We start from the raw sequence: 13,772 nt of genomic DNA, 5'->3' as shown, positions 1-13,772 counted from the left end.
GAACGTAAATGGTACGAATAAGATGAATATGCAAATACGAAAGAAAAAATTAGATATAGTCCTAGTCCTAAATTAAGCCTTTTTCTCAGGTATTAATGAGCCTTATTCATATTCTCTCGTAGAATACAATTTTGACTTTTGGCCTTTCGAATAATTTTCCAATGACTTTTTGATTTTTGACTTTGCAACGCTTTTATTAATGCGAGTATAAAATAAAAAAAAAACAATATATAAATTTGATTATCATCGAAACGGTATCGATACCACGTGTATATCACATCGAGATATCGACGTGCCATTTGTGGCATTGCGTGTATACACATTTATATAGGCAAGAGGGTAACCCGGGTTAAAAACAGGTTGAGACAAAGGCAGAACACATATCACGATTTATCGAAGTAATGTTCAAGTGATTAGCGGATCGTAGTTGGGATTAAGAGATATAATTAATCAACATCCAGTTAGTATATTTGCAATAATCCTAATTACAGTAGATATCCTGTATAGTTAACCTCGCGAGTACGAGAAAAGTCATATTTACCGAGAAACGTATTGGGTATATTATTTTTAACGAATTGAATGCTACGTAATAATTTTATTTATATCTTCAAAATTATTTTTCTTGTGATAAATGCAATTCACGTCGCTTATATCTAAACATTATGATGAAAACAGGCTATGGAACTTTTTTATTATTATCTGTTCTTCTTTTCGTTGATTATTATTGATACTTTTTAATTGATAGAATGGCCGGCCCATCCTCTGATCAGAATAATATTGCTCAGAAAACATGGGAGCTCTCAAATTGCATCGAGAGTATCAGCAGCATGGATGAGATTTACAGATATGACAGGAAGGAACAACAGGATATATTAATTGCCAAACCATGGGAGAAAGAGTAAGTATTTACTTAATCAATATATATATATATATACACACACACATACACACACACACATACACACACACACACACACACACACACACACACACACAAGAGCTAAAAGCATTATTATAATCATATATTTTCTTATTAGCCCTCATTTCTTCAAGGATATAAAAATATCTGCATTAGCTCTCTTAAAAATGGTCATGCATGCACGATCTGGTGGGACACTAGAAGTAATGGGCCTTTTGCTTGGTAAAGTAGCAGCAAATACGATGATTGTGATGGATTCTTTCGCATTGCCAGTCGAGGGAACCGAAACTAGGGTAAACGCTCAAGCTCAAGCTTACGAATATATGACAGCATATATAGAAGCAGCTAAACAAGTACGTACATGTTCTTCATAATAGAAAATATTTTGTGACGATAGGAAAATATTGCAATAAGTTCAGCTAAAAATAACAAACTTATTTACTTTTTAGGTTGGTAGATTAGAAAATGCAATTGGCTGGTATCATAGTCATCCTGGATATGGTTGCTGGTTATCCGGTATTGATGTATCCACTCAAATGCTCAATCAAAATTTCCAAGAGCCGTTTGTCGCGATTGTTATTGACCCAGTGAGAACCATCTCCGCTGGCAAAGTCTGCCTTGGGGCATTTAGAACTTATCCTAAGGTATAGCTTAGGTCATAATGTCTGAATATTAAAATCAATCATTCTAGGAAGAATAAGAGATACATTTATTTTGCTTCTAGAGTTGTTCAATGACATCGATTTCATGTTTTATTTTGAGAAATTAGAAACCATTTCATTTAATTGTTTCCAGGGATATAAACCTGCCAATGAGGAGCCATCGGAGTATCAGACGATACCACTGAACAAGATCGAGGATTTTGGTGTTCATTGCAAGCAATATTATTCTTTGGAAGTGTCCTATTTTAAATCTGCACTTGATAGACGATTGCTCGATTCATTATGGAATAAATATTGGGTGAACACCTTGAGCTCTTCTAGCTTACTAACAAATGCAGATTATACTACCGGTCAGATATTCGACTTGTCCGATAAATTGGAGCATTCGGAATCGGCTTTGGGTAGAGGATTTGTTTTTGGTGGTACGGATCCTCATGATCGTAGTACAGTGGAAAAACTCATAAAGGCGACCAGAGACAGTTGTAAAACCACCATCGAAGTTATTCATGGTTTAATGGCGCAAATAATCAAGGATCGGTTATTCAATCACGTTGGTAGTAATGCGTCTTGTGATCCTCAGCAAAAGTAATAAGATTCTTTGTATAATGTGTGTGATAATTCTACTATGAAATGTGTATTTGTAATAAATATATGTATCCTCCTTTAAAATTTATATTATTAAAACGAGTATATCACGAAGCCTGATCAAAATTTCTTGATTATTAGGACTTTCTGTTAAGAAATTTATTTAAAAATTAAAATTATATGTAAAACATAATGTAAGTATTAATTATTATAGTTAAGAGAATATCAGCATTCGATAGCTCTTACAGTCTCTCTGAGGAAGTTTCGAGTACACAAATTCGGCAGATTTCAAAAATATAGTGGAATAAAAATACATTTTATTTTCACACCTTGATTCACTAAAAAGTATATATACAGCATTTTTATCATTAATCAATATCTTCGTGTATTTATATATTTATAGGTATGTTTATAAAACTAATATGTAATATTCAGAACAAGTAGGCAGAGCAAAACACCCACTGAAGGGCTGACGCGCTGTGTCACAGACTTTTTAAGGACAAGGCCACTCAGAAACGCACACCCACCTGTTCTATTATATATATATATATATATTTTTATACCTCGCACGCGCGCGCGCGCGCACTCGTATCTCGCACAACGTATAAGGGACGGAGCTGAAATGCATACAGTTATATACTCAATCAATCATAAAGTTATACAGAAACAAAAATCGAAAAGTTATACAGAAGGCATCCCTGTTAGAAATCGGAGAAGAAAACGGCTGTAAAGAAAAGATCGCCAGAACGGCGCTCTTGAGAAATGGGTCTTTATGCTATGTACATACATTTATGTCGCGTCACACTATCATATCCTCTCAGTGAGTAATTCACAATTAAATAATTAAGTACAACAGCGTTTTAATTTAATTCATAAGAAAGTCTACAGAAAATAGATTATCTGCAAACCTGGTTTTGCCAAACATTCTATTGCTCTTGACATTTTTTTTTTTTCTAAATTGTATATCTATTATAGAGCTTACATTTGTGCTCATTAGACATAAAAATTCGACAAAATAAATATAAAATCGTGTGAATATTGTAATGTTAAATGAGCGAGTTTTCCGTACATCTCTCTTTTTCTCCCTTTCTTTCTCTCTTCAGTATTCAACATATTTGTACAAGTAATATTTTTGATGTTATAAACAATTCATATTGAATAAAATTAGAATTCCAAAAGGTAATAAGAATCATGTACATGTTGCTTCGCTGTTAATTTTATGTTAGTGTTTACTGTAACTTAAAAGATAGACTATTGTCGACATATACAATTGTTTTTTTTTTATGCTGTGACTTTCGTAAAAATAATGATAGAACTAATCGGTTGTCTAGCAAGTCGCAGATGTGAAATCAAACTTCAATATACATCAAACTTTCCATTTCTTTCTTGCAAAACAATTTTACAGAGAATATAGGAGTTATAATTCTAATCATATTTTCATTTTAATTCTCGTATTATAAAATCAATTTAATAAAAGTATAGAAATATCGTTGGTTTTTCGCGTGAATTAATATTATTCGGATACGACGAACAGGTTTGGACCATTAACGAAATCCCGATTTTTCATAATTTTTCGGATTTTCAGCAAAGTTTAGCATGCATGCATACATACGCGCGACAGATATAACATGACAATTAGAATTCAATCAGCCCTCCAATGTTATTCTATACTCTGAATACGAATTCGAAACTGTGTACTCGCGCACGTAATACACTTATGCACTGTAGGCGTTGTGTGTGTGTGTGTGTGTGTGTGTGTGTGTGTGTGTGTGTGTGTGTGTGGTATGATGTGTCATGTATGTGTCATGTATATTTGCATGTGTATATCTTTTTCCCCAAAAAATGATATCTCTCTTTTTCACTCAAAGACGGAAACTGGATATTCTTGCATTTGCGTTATTGAATCAACAGGTCTATCACGTATATATGTAAAGAGTCTCATCTCGCATGTTTTTCCTTTTCTATCTCTCTAATCGCATGAACATTCCCTCACCTTTCTGATTACCTAATATTTACAAGACGATCATTCGCGAGTCGTCTGCGATGATTTACTTACAAATACAGCGGTAGAAAAGATCGATTTTTGTTACAGCGCCTTCTCGTAGATAACTTTTTGGGGCAACGACAGAGCACTTTTGGTGACGAAACCTCCGGTCCCTTTGAATTTCTTTTTTCTTTTTTATTCTGTTCTGTTGTTCTCGAGTGGCGTGTGATGTGTTTCTATTGTCCTCTCTTACTCGTTTCCCTATGTCCTTTCGTTTTCTATTTTATTTAATCTACATGAGAAATTACGCGCTAAATTAGTAGCCGTAAAACAGCGGGAATGCAATCGATCAGAATACGATATCTCTCTCCGCGTGTTTCGGTTAGAAAAAATATTTACATCTTTCTCTCTTTCATCACGTGCGGCACATTTACGAAACCAAAGCACTTACACTCTCATTGTAACGAAGCTACGCGAGAAAGATATGGACGACAGTAACGATATATAATTTCCGAAGGATCGCGGCGTTAATATCACGTTACCCGCAACAGCTTTAATACACGCGAATACTTCTCTTTTCATCACGAACAAGATTTCAGACTATACCAAATTGTACGCGAAATTAAATCGTCATACTTTTGACAAATCCAATCTTCTTATAAAGTCATTTAGGTCATGCCTTGTCGGTGCCGCGCATAGAAGGATTTAATTGCTTAATCAAACGTCTCGGTGTGGGTGTGGGTGTGGGTGTGTGTGTGTGTGTGTGTGTGTGTGTGTGTGTGTGTGTGTTCGATATATCCATTTGTCAAGTTGTATGTTTCACTATTCTTGTTTGAGACGAAATTATGTTTCTTTCTCTTTTTTTCTCTTTCTTCCTTTCAGTCTGTTTACAAGACTTGATTAATTATTTTTAGGCAGGCATATGTACAAATGTATTTTGTATTACATCTTGTCACTGCGATGTCGAAACGGGGAAATTATTAACCTCCGTTTGTTCGAGAACTGGTCCAGCCGGGCCCGTATATGATATACGCAGTCTCATCCTTAATTGTGTCTGAAAAATAAAAAGACATTTGTTGAAAAGGGGTTAAATTCAAACGATTATTTTATGTACAGATAATGTATTAAAAACTGACTCTATTCATATTTGTCACTCTCAACACTTGAGTTACTTGACCAGATGGCGGAATGACAGTACTCGATGGCGATAACATTTGTAGTTGGAATGTCTGCAAACGAGAAAAATACATAACGAATATATTAACTCGTTTCGGAATTATAAAAATAAATGCAAATGCATGTCTAACCCTAGGAACTGCTGCTTGAAACAGAAAATCAGTTAAAATGGTGCTTCCAGAGTTTTGAGCCAACATGTTTATGACTAACAGATCGGGAATATCGGGCGGTCTCTCTAATCTGAATGTTATTTTGAGCCCCGATTTATCCAAAACAATCATACTTGGTAGTTCTGCAATAACAATTATAATTACAATAATTTATAATGTTGACAAATTCATAATGTATCTTTAGGTCCTTAAATTCTTTTAGAATCTACAAACCATTTTGCGCCGTCGGAGTACTGAGCAATCCATCTACTAAGAAGTTGCTATTGCTGGTAGGACTAAACATTGGTGTCGACGACGCCTGTGGTTGAAGTGGTAGCGTGGGAGCAACAGGCGTAGGCGTATTCAAATCCAAACTTCCAAGTAAATCCAACAGATCATTATTATGTGTTACCGCGGTTGAACTCGGTGAGGAATTTTTGTTGGTCGTCGCCGCCGACGGGACTGTCACTCCCACATCCGTAGTTCCAAGTAAATCTAAAAGTGCACTCTGTAAAAAGAAAGAAAAAAATTGAGATACCAATAAAACTCTTTTCTTATAGTTAACACAATTTTTTCATATTTTAATATAACGTAATAATACTAGAAATTTTTTATGATTTTTCACTTATGTAGTCATATTGAAAGATATGTCAAGAAGTGTATACTGCTATAAGTGCTTACTGAATCGGATGTGGTCGTGGTTGGTTCCAGAATTGTGGATTTTTCATCTTCTGGTTCTGGTTCGCCGTTCACCATTCCTATGATACCATTAGCTTGCGGTCGCGCGGTTTCCATTGGCGGCATTCTCTCGAGCAACGCTGGCCGCAGGTGATCGTATTTTCGGAACAGTTGCGAAAACTCGATACCTCTTTGCTGTAATTCGATATGTAAATTGCTACCGAATGTATCTATGATCTGACGAATTTTCCTATAAAAGAATGTTACATGAACGTTACAATTATATATGCGATCTTTCTTATATTTATATTATAGATATTAATTATGGATGATCAAAATTGATACTAACTCGTGACCTTTCTGGAACCTCGTGCTTAATTTGGTAAGAGATAATAAAGTGTACTGCTTCGTAATTACAGTGTTTTGTGGGTTCCAGAGTAACCTCTGATACACATCGATGATTTCATCCTCTGTCAACTGATAAAGAAAAGAAAATTCAAAAATTATAAAATTACAATTAGATATCTAAAAGCATGACAATTTTTAAAAAATTTTTAAAAAATATATAATTAATGTAGAAAAGAAATTTTCCAAATTTTCAGAATTATGATGTTCTTATATATGTAAATATTATTATTGCTGTGCTGTAACTTACATTAACTGGAGTCTCGGCGTCTTCCGATGATGGACCATATAACAAAAGATCACCATATTCGCCGATGCACCACGTGGCAACTTGCGCTAAGGGCTGTTTATCAGACGTGTCCTTTTCTAACGCACGCCACAACGCGCTAACAGCATAGCTTTGCTGTGATTGCGTTTCCGAGATTAATTGTATCGTGCACGCCACCACGTCATCTCGCACATAATTACCAGCCTGAAGATTGAAAATAGTTTTAATAACCGTAATTTTTATGCCCGTAATTTATATCTCGCCTTATGACTCAATAAAAATACACACCGCGACGAGTACTTTAAACAATGTTTCGAGATGCCAACGTTTATTTGGAGCGAATCTCTCCGCAGACATAACGATATTGCTACTGCACTGAGCCTTGAATTCTGGATCGGCTCGTTCCAAGAACAAGAGCAATTCCTTCATCATGTTTCTAATATTGTTGGAATTCACAAGGGCGAAACTCAGTTCCATTGCGCGTCTTCTGATCGACACATCTGGATCCTTTAAACATTCCTAAAATACGCCGAGAGAATATTTTAACCAATGAATAATTTTATCTCCATCTTGAAAGATCTATAAAAATGAATATTTTACTAGAATCGTCGATCGATGCCTCTGCACTGCGCTCGTATCCACATAAACCGTCTTTAACAACGTGTTCAATGCCACGTATCTAATATTCTTGTCGTTATTCAATAGAAATCTGCCCAATATGTTGACTGCTAAGACTCGAAGTCCGCTCTCTGACTTGATGTCCATAATCGATAGAACCGTCTCATAGAGTATAGTATTACCGACGTTTTTGCTGGTTTCTGTATTAGTGGCGACTTGAGCAAGGATGTCATTCATGGCTTCAGATGCATCGACGTCATTACGTCCCAAGATGCGTAAAAGACGCAGTATTTTCACTTGAAGGAACGGATCCGACACTCCGGATACGTCATGCTCGGGCGAATATCCGGCTAGGATCAGATTCTTCAAGATTCTTACGAGATTTGGCACAATCTGTAATGAGACCTCTATTTATCTCCATTTAATTCTAAAGAGATGCTGTATAAACTCTCATTTAATTCAACTATCAACATCGACTATAGGAAACATAGGAAACAAGATCGACAGAATAAGTCATTGCGGAATAACGTACATATACTTTCACGTAACGTAACACAATACGCACAATAATTAATTCAGGTAACACGATAAGAGAAATTAATCTCTATGAACAAAGTAAGATAAACGCAGCCATAAGAAATATCATCATGCAGATAGTACACATTTATAACTATAGTAACATCTCTAAATATATATAACTATTTCCATTCCAATAAAAAATTCATATATATATAAAATCTTATAATGTCTATACAATACAGATAATTTAATATTTTTAATTATAAAAAAATAACATGACAAAGCAGACGACGTTGATTTCATGTTTCGGTAATTTAAATGTTCATTTCGGACAAAGTAAAAGAAAAGAATGAAGTCTGTGAGTAATAAGCATACATGCAAAGATACTGAAGAATCTTTATATGCATATTACCTCACGATGGCCGCATTCCTATGAAAGATAAAACCAATGCTTATATTACGTACGTATAAGTTTGAAGATAAAACTTTGTGTCAAACTTCATAAAAAATATTGCACAATTGCATAATTGTTGTATTATCAAATGTCTTTTTCTTTTTTAAAAAAGAAAGATAGAAGAGAAACTCGCACAAGTTTATATCAAAGCTGTTTAAAATCTATTTAAAACAAAGAGTATATATTACAAATGCAAATGAAAAAACGTGTTTGACATTTCAATGTTATATTAACATAAAGCGCAGAGAAAAATCTTTTCCGTCTGTTGTTTATAAACTCGTAAAGAATTCTAAAATATTCTTTCGATCAATTGTTTCAACGTATCTGTGCTCATATAAAAGATAAGACTGCATTCTTTTCCGTCACTATTGTTAACGGATCATGATTATCTGGCAAGCACAAGTTTCATTTCCTAGCTAATAAATAATTCCACTACTATGCACTAGATACTCTTTTTAGCGGGTTTCTCTATTACTATCTAATTTGATATCGGCTAGACTAGATAGATCAACTTATACAGTCGTACAGTCGATCAGTTATGTAATGCAATACTATGCCTCGGATAAAATTTACGACATCGAACTGTATGAGAACCTGTTTCAGTTTATTATATATCGCGCATCAAACGCACATTGAGAGTCTCTCAATATACCTTTTTGAAGTGATTCAGCGTGTCGATGCTGTTTTCGCACATCTCCGTAATAAGGGTGACACCGGTGATTAGAACCCCATGATTTTTTTCGGTGATCAGGCTGCGAGTAGCCGGCAAAAACATTTCCATCAGTTCTGGCACGCGTCTAATGATCCTAAAAGCACAAAGCGCCGCTTTTTTCCGGATATACGCGTTCGGCGATTTCATCAGTCTCTCCACCTCAGACGCCAGATCCCTCGCCATTTCCGGCGACGCGATCGCCCCAAGAGTACACAACGCCAGACCGATGACGAATTGCGTGGAACTATTCAGATCACTGCAAATAAAAACAAGAGAAACTTTAAACATCTTTTTCGAAGACTAAAAAAATAACAACGTTGAAACAAAGCGACATTACTTTTTCAGACAATTCGTAATTAGGAGATGTACGTCTTGCCGCTCATCTAATAACAGCATGGCCCCCAAATAACCGATCCGTTTATCGGTGAATCTGGGTGAAGCAATAAGCTTCAAGCATTCCAATTGACCAAAATGCGCCGGATATCTGAAACAACATCAATATATCTTCTTGATAATATCAAGCCATACATTTTATATATAATTAGTATTTTGATACAAACCCCAACATATGAATGTACAGTAGCTTGGCGATATTACGACATCTCCACACACTGTCCTCTTCCCTAAATGTCGAGCGGATATACGCGCATTCCTTGTTCACGACTGTTCTCTCTTCCGCGGCCGTTCGTGCAGCCCGTATTTGCCTAATTAGATCCCTCAGACGCGTCGGTGCAGGCATCCTAACTGTCGAGACTTTCAAAGTGTGAAAAGGTTATCAGTATAAAGTGACATTATGGTAACTGTTGATTCCGCTTGCAAATAATTTTGTAAATTAATGAATTGATAACGTAAAAAAAAGAGAGACAAAGAAATACAAATTCTTGAAGACTTGGAAAAAGTAAATATCGTTCTCTTAAAATTTATTTATTAAATATTGTGTAAAAATGACAATTTTGATATTTTCGAAATGGAAACGAAACAATTTCGATCGATTTTCAATATGTGGGAAAGATACAAAAGGCAGCAAACAGGCAGAATCAAATGTTCCAATGATTAGCTATTACAGCCATTGTGATTCAATTACACTAACAATATAAACCTACCTCTTTCCACAGCCTCATTGAAAGCCTGTTTTATGGAGGCCATATTAAAGGCTGGGTTAAACCTGAAAAAGGTACACACCCATGCTGTTTTATGAACGTTAACATTCCTATCTACTAAATCTATCTTATCGTGCAATGACACTTGATTACACTGTGCCTAACCTTACTGCAACCAATTTTATATCTTGCAGTAGAAAATAGCTAAGAACAAAATGCATCTCCATGGTAAATCGCATTGATTCATATATTAAAAGATAGATATTTCATGATCATTATAAGAGTGATAAAATTAATTAATCTCAATATTCTAGATTTTTTCAATACATCGGAGACAAAGATACTACAATTAGTTTCTCTCACATCTTCCTTGCTCGTACAAGTTGAAAATTATCCTAAATATACGCATACTTGTGTGAGACTGTATAATTATGCATTACCCATGTTCTGAAGCATTCATTGTTTCCCGAGTTGAACTCCAAACCTATGTCACAACGAAAACCAAGCGTAGACGAGTACAAAACACGAACTCTGCTATCCTCCTAGTGGACACGATGACAATATTATAGAGTACATTAGTATTACAGATAACATAAATCAAGTCAATGTATCAAAGAAGAAATTAATCTCTCATGCTGTAATATGAGAGTTATAACTTGGATTTCATATACATAAATGTTCTATGGATATTTGATTCTTTGTTCTGTTTTGTCAAGTGACTTTGTAATTATTAGTTGTAACATTTTGCATACTGCCTTCACAAATGTCTTTTACAAAATCTTTTAGGATTCTTGATTACTTAAAGAATACATTTTACTTTTTGCAGGATAATCAATTTCATTAATTATGCATGAGAAAATGTAAAATACCGATAAAACTTGAACATTTCTCAAATCTTTTTGTTAAAAATATTTTAAACATATGATTAACTCTTGAGAAAAAAAAATCTAATCATAGCAGCCACTCGGAAAGAGAAAGGTGATTTAAGCATCAAGATTACCTTAATTGGGAACTCGCCAGTTCAAATAACTGACAGCTGTATGTCACAATCAGCGATCGTAGCACTCTATTAAACTTGAACACGACGACAGAAAAGGCAGAATGCAAGAAAGCAACTCCAACGTGCTTTGTCTGAAATAAATCATCGATTTGCGAACGTGGTGGATACGCGAATACATCGAATATCACGTCGTTACTTAGCAGAAGCGTGAAGGACGACGTACCGGTCTTAGATCGAATCAGCAGAATGCGGGGAACACAGGCGGTTTAACCAGAGCGTGATGTCACTCGTTCGTGCGATTTAGTGCGCTAGAATCTCGGCCACGACGGTATGTTGCAAAATCACGGCTGACTTACATAAAAAAAGAGCCGCGCGAAGGACTCGAGTCGAGGGTTGGCCCGCGGTTGTCAAACGTCGCGCTCCCTCATGCGAGGAGGAAGTTGGAGCCGCGGATTACGTCCGGGAGAGGGGAAGTCCGTCATGAACGTCGCCACGGTGGGTCCGTCCGGAAGCCAGCGTGACGTATTGTCGCGCAGTCACGGGGACGAACGTTGTACACGCGGTGACGGAGGCGGACATCGAATATAAGGAGGGAGAAGGAACCTTCATCCGTCGCGTGGCACCGTTGCGGCTGCTCGTCCAAGCGAGGATCGCGTGGATCGCGACCCGCGTGTTTACATTACGGCGACGAGACGACGCAGAACCGAAGTCGGAACGGAATCAAGTCGAGTTGAGTCGAGTCGAGCAACCGCAGCGAAGTCGGCGCTCTTAGGATCACCGCGCGAGTCCTCGATAGGCGCGAGCCGTGCGCCCTCACGCTCCTGCCGTCGCGACGATGCACTCGAAACGCCACCGGTCATCCGTCCGTCTACTTGTCCGAATACCCAACCCGAAGGTTCGGCGGGCGCTATCCGCGCCAAAGATAACGACGACGACGACGTGGATACGTACCGTGCAGCGCCGTCGAGTCCCGTGAAGGCGGAGACTGATCGCTAATCCGCGGTTGCGAGCCCCATGAATATAGCTTTGCTTACGCGAAGTCCCTACCCACACGGACCACGCACACACTGGCACCCTGGCAGTCCGCCACCCGCGCGATACCGAGTCGCCTAACGACGTGTGCTCTCCCTTTCTCCTTCTATCTCTCTTTTTCCTTTCCTCTCGCCCTTCGCTCTCCTTATCACTCTCTGTCTCTTTCTTTTTCCTTGTTCCTCTCTCTTCCCCGTCTGCCTCGTCGACGACAGGAATTCGCGTGCTTCCGTGCGCCGCGACGGGAGAGAGCTCAAAGATGGCCGTCGACGTCGTCACCGACGTCACCTTAGGGACTTTCCACTTGGGTAACGCGGGACGTGGTGATCGTAAGACACCGATCGGAAATCAGCGGCAGATTCTAACCTCGCGCCCGCACTAATCTCGCGCGAAGGATGGCGAGAGGGCAGGTGCGAGAACGAGTCGATTGAGCGTTAAAAAAAAATACCGTCAATGTGGTACCACTGCGCACCGACCGCGAGATTTGAAACGCCACGAAAATGCAAATCCTCCGTTAAATTGATTTTCTGCGAGCAATACGGAAAAAATGAATCTCGCACCGATCGTTTCGCACGCGATCTGGAGATTCACAGAATTATGGGATCTTTCTAACCTGAGAGCAAAGCTTTGCTTCTGTTTCGCATGATAAGATAACGTGATCTCGCTATATTGTCTGGTCGGCATAAGGGCTATAGCTCTCCTCTGATAAAGTGTCATTGCACGACTAATGATATGACTGTATTACTTTTCTACAGGTACAACTCACACAGAAACACAACTAAGAGATGACACAGGTATTATCTGGGTTGAAGTGACTCGATAAAAAATGATAGATTTATAATAATTTTCATATTAAATTTTATATTATTTCTCATATTAAATATGATTACCAATACACGCAAATTTTGTATGAGATATACAAGATTATATAGAAATAATTATATCTAAGTAAAAATTGAAGTCGATAACTACATTGAGCGTGGTATACAAGCTAGAAGTTTTGCTGATCTATCTCTCTTCTGAATATTTCTTAAAATCCTGCTCCGGATAATAGCAATCCTCGAAAAGAGATACAGCTATATGACGCACATTTCCGTGTGATAAATGTCTCCCATCTGCTACATTATAAATTTAAAAAAATTACCTCCTGTTGAGTTCCGGTGGCAAGACACTCCAATCCTCGGCGTCATAGTAAGGCCACATGGTGTGATAATGTTAAACAAATAAGGAGCTTACAGCCGAAAAGACATGCACAAAAATCACAATCTATATATCAAACAGCAGACAGCCGCGCGATCAGTCTTGTAGGCTCTTTATCACTAACATAATAGAGTACAAGGTGTGGGCATTATCTCTTATCTCTCGACTTGATATCAGACATTCACACTCACACAAATCTGGTATTGGCGATCCTAGTAAGATCTGATAGTATCAATCATTTCACAACGGTAAATTTTGGAATGTTCCTAGAGAGTTATAAATATGTAATGTTTACTTTTTGAATTTAATATATT

The 13,772-nt window shown here is 37.3% G+C and overlaps 2 protein-coding genes and 1 long non-coding RNA gene across 10 annotated transcripts; 2 read left to right on the top strand and 1 right to left on the bottom strand.

Annotated features, from left to right (window-relative positions):
* Positions 1-285: 285 nt before the first annotated feature.
* CSN5 (COP9 signalosome subunit 5) lies at positions 286-2,280 on the top strand. The gene is made up of 5 exons (XM_011642528.3): positions 286-460; positions 746-898; positions 1,038-1,272; positions 1,369-1,563; positions 1,715-2,280. The coding sequence occupies exons 2-5, from the start codon at positions 747-749 to the stop codon at positions 2,168-2,170; spliced, it is 1,038 nt and encodes a 345-aa protein (XP_011640830.1). The 5' UTR covers positions 286-460; position 746; the 3' UTR covers positions 2,171-2,280.
* A 183-nt stretch (positions 2,281-2,463) lies between these two features.
* AP-1gamma (adaptor protein complex 1, gamma subunit) lies at positions 2,464-13,688 on the bottom strand. Of its 8 annotated transcripts, none has more exons than XM_011642602.3 (17): positions 11,453-12,555; positions 11,230-11,360; positions 10,670-10,771; positions 10,233-10,294; positions 9,690-9,882; positions 9,467-9,613; positions 9,070-9,385; positions 8,376-8,393; positions 7,427-7,837; positions 7,115-7,345; positions 6,809-7,030; positions 6,503-6,630; positions 6,157-6,403; positions 5,710-5,983; positions 5,458-5,618; positions 5,287-5,379; positions 2,464-5,204 (listed from the first exon to the last, which is right to left on the bottom strand). In XM_011642602.3, the coding sequence occupies exons 3-17, from the start codon at positions 10,687-10,689 to the stop codon at positions 5,103-5,105; spliced, it is 2,625 nt and encodes an 874-aa protein (XP_011640904.2). In that variant the 5' UTR covers positions 10,690-10,771; positions 11,230-11,360; positions 11,453-12,555; the 3' UTR covers positions 2,464-5,102. The 8 variants fall into 8 exon arrangements, with proteins under 8 accessions (XP_011640904.2, XP_011640896.2, XP_011640919.2 ...); XM_011642594.3 differs by having other exon boundaries at positions 12,181-12,555; XM_011642617.3 differs by lacking the exon at positions 11,230-11,360 and having other exon boundaries at positions 9,690-9,873; positions 12,181-12,556.
* Positions 12,794-13,229, top strand: LOC148937567 (uncharacterized). Its single transcript, XR_016138272.1, has 2 exons — positions 12,794-12,934; positions 13,014-13,229. It is a non-coding gene; the product is annotated as an uncharacterized LOC148937567 (long non-coding RNA).
* Positions 13,689-13,772: the final 84 nt, after the last annotated feature.

Source organism: Pogonomyrmex barbatus, unplaced genomic scaffold (genome assembly GCF_055798465.1).
Source record: "Pogonomyrmex barbatus isolate J1 unplaced genomic scaffold, ASM5579846v1 scaffold13, whole genome shotgun sequence".
Lineage (NCBI taxonomy): Eukaryota > Metazoa > Arthropoda > Insecta > Hymenoptera > Formicidae > Pogonomyrmex > Pogonomyrmex barbatus.
The sequence above is the reverse complement of the archived record's forward strand: the minus strand, read 5'-3'. Positions and strand labels throughout refer to the sequence as shown.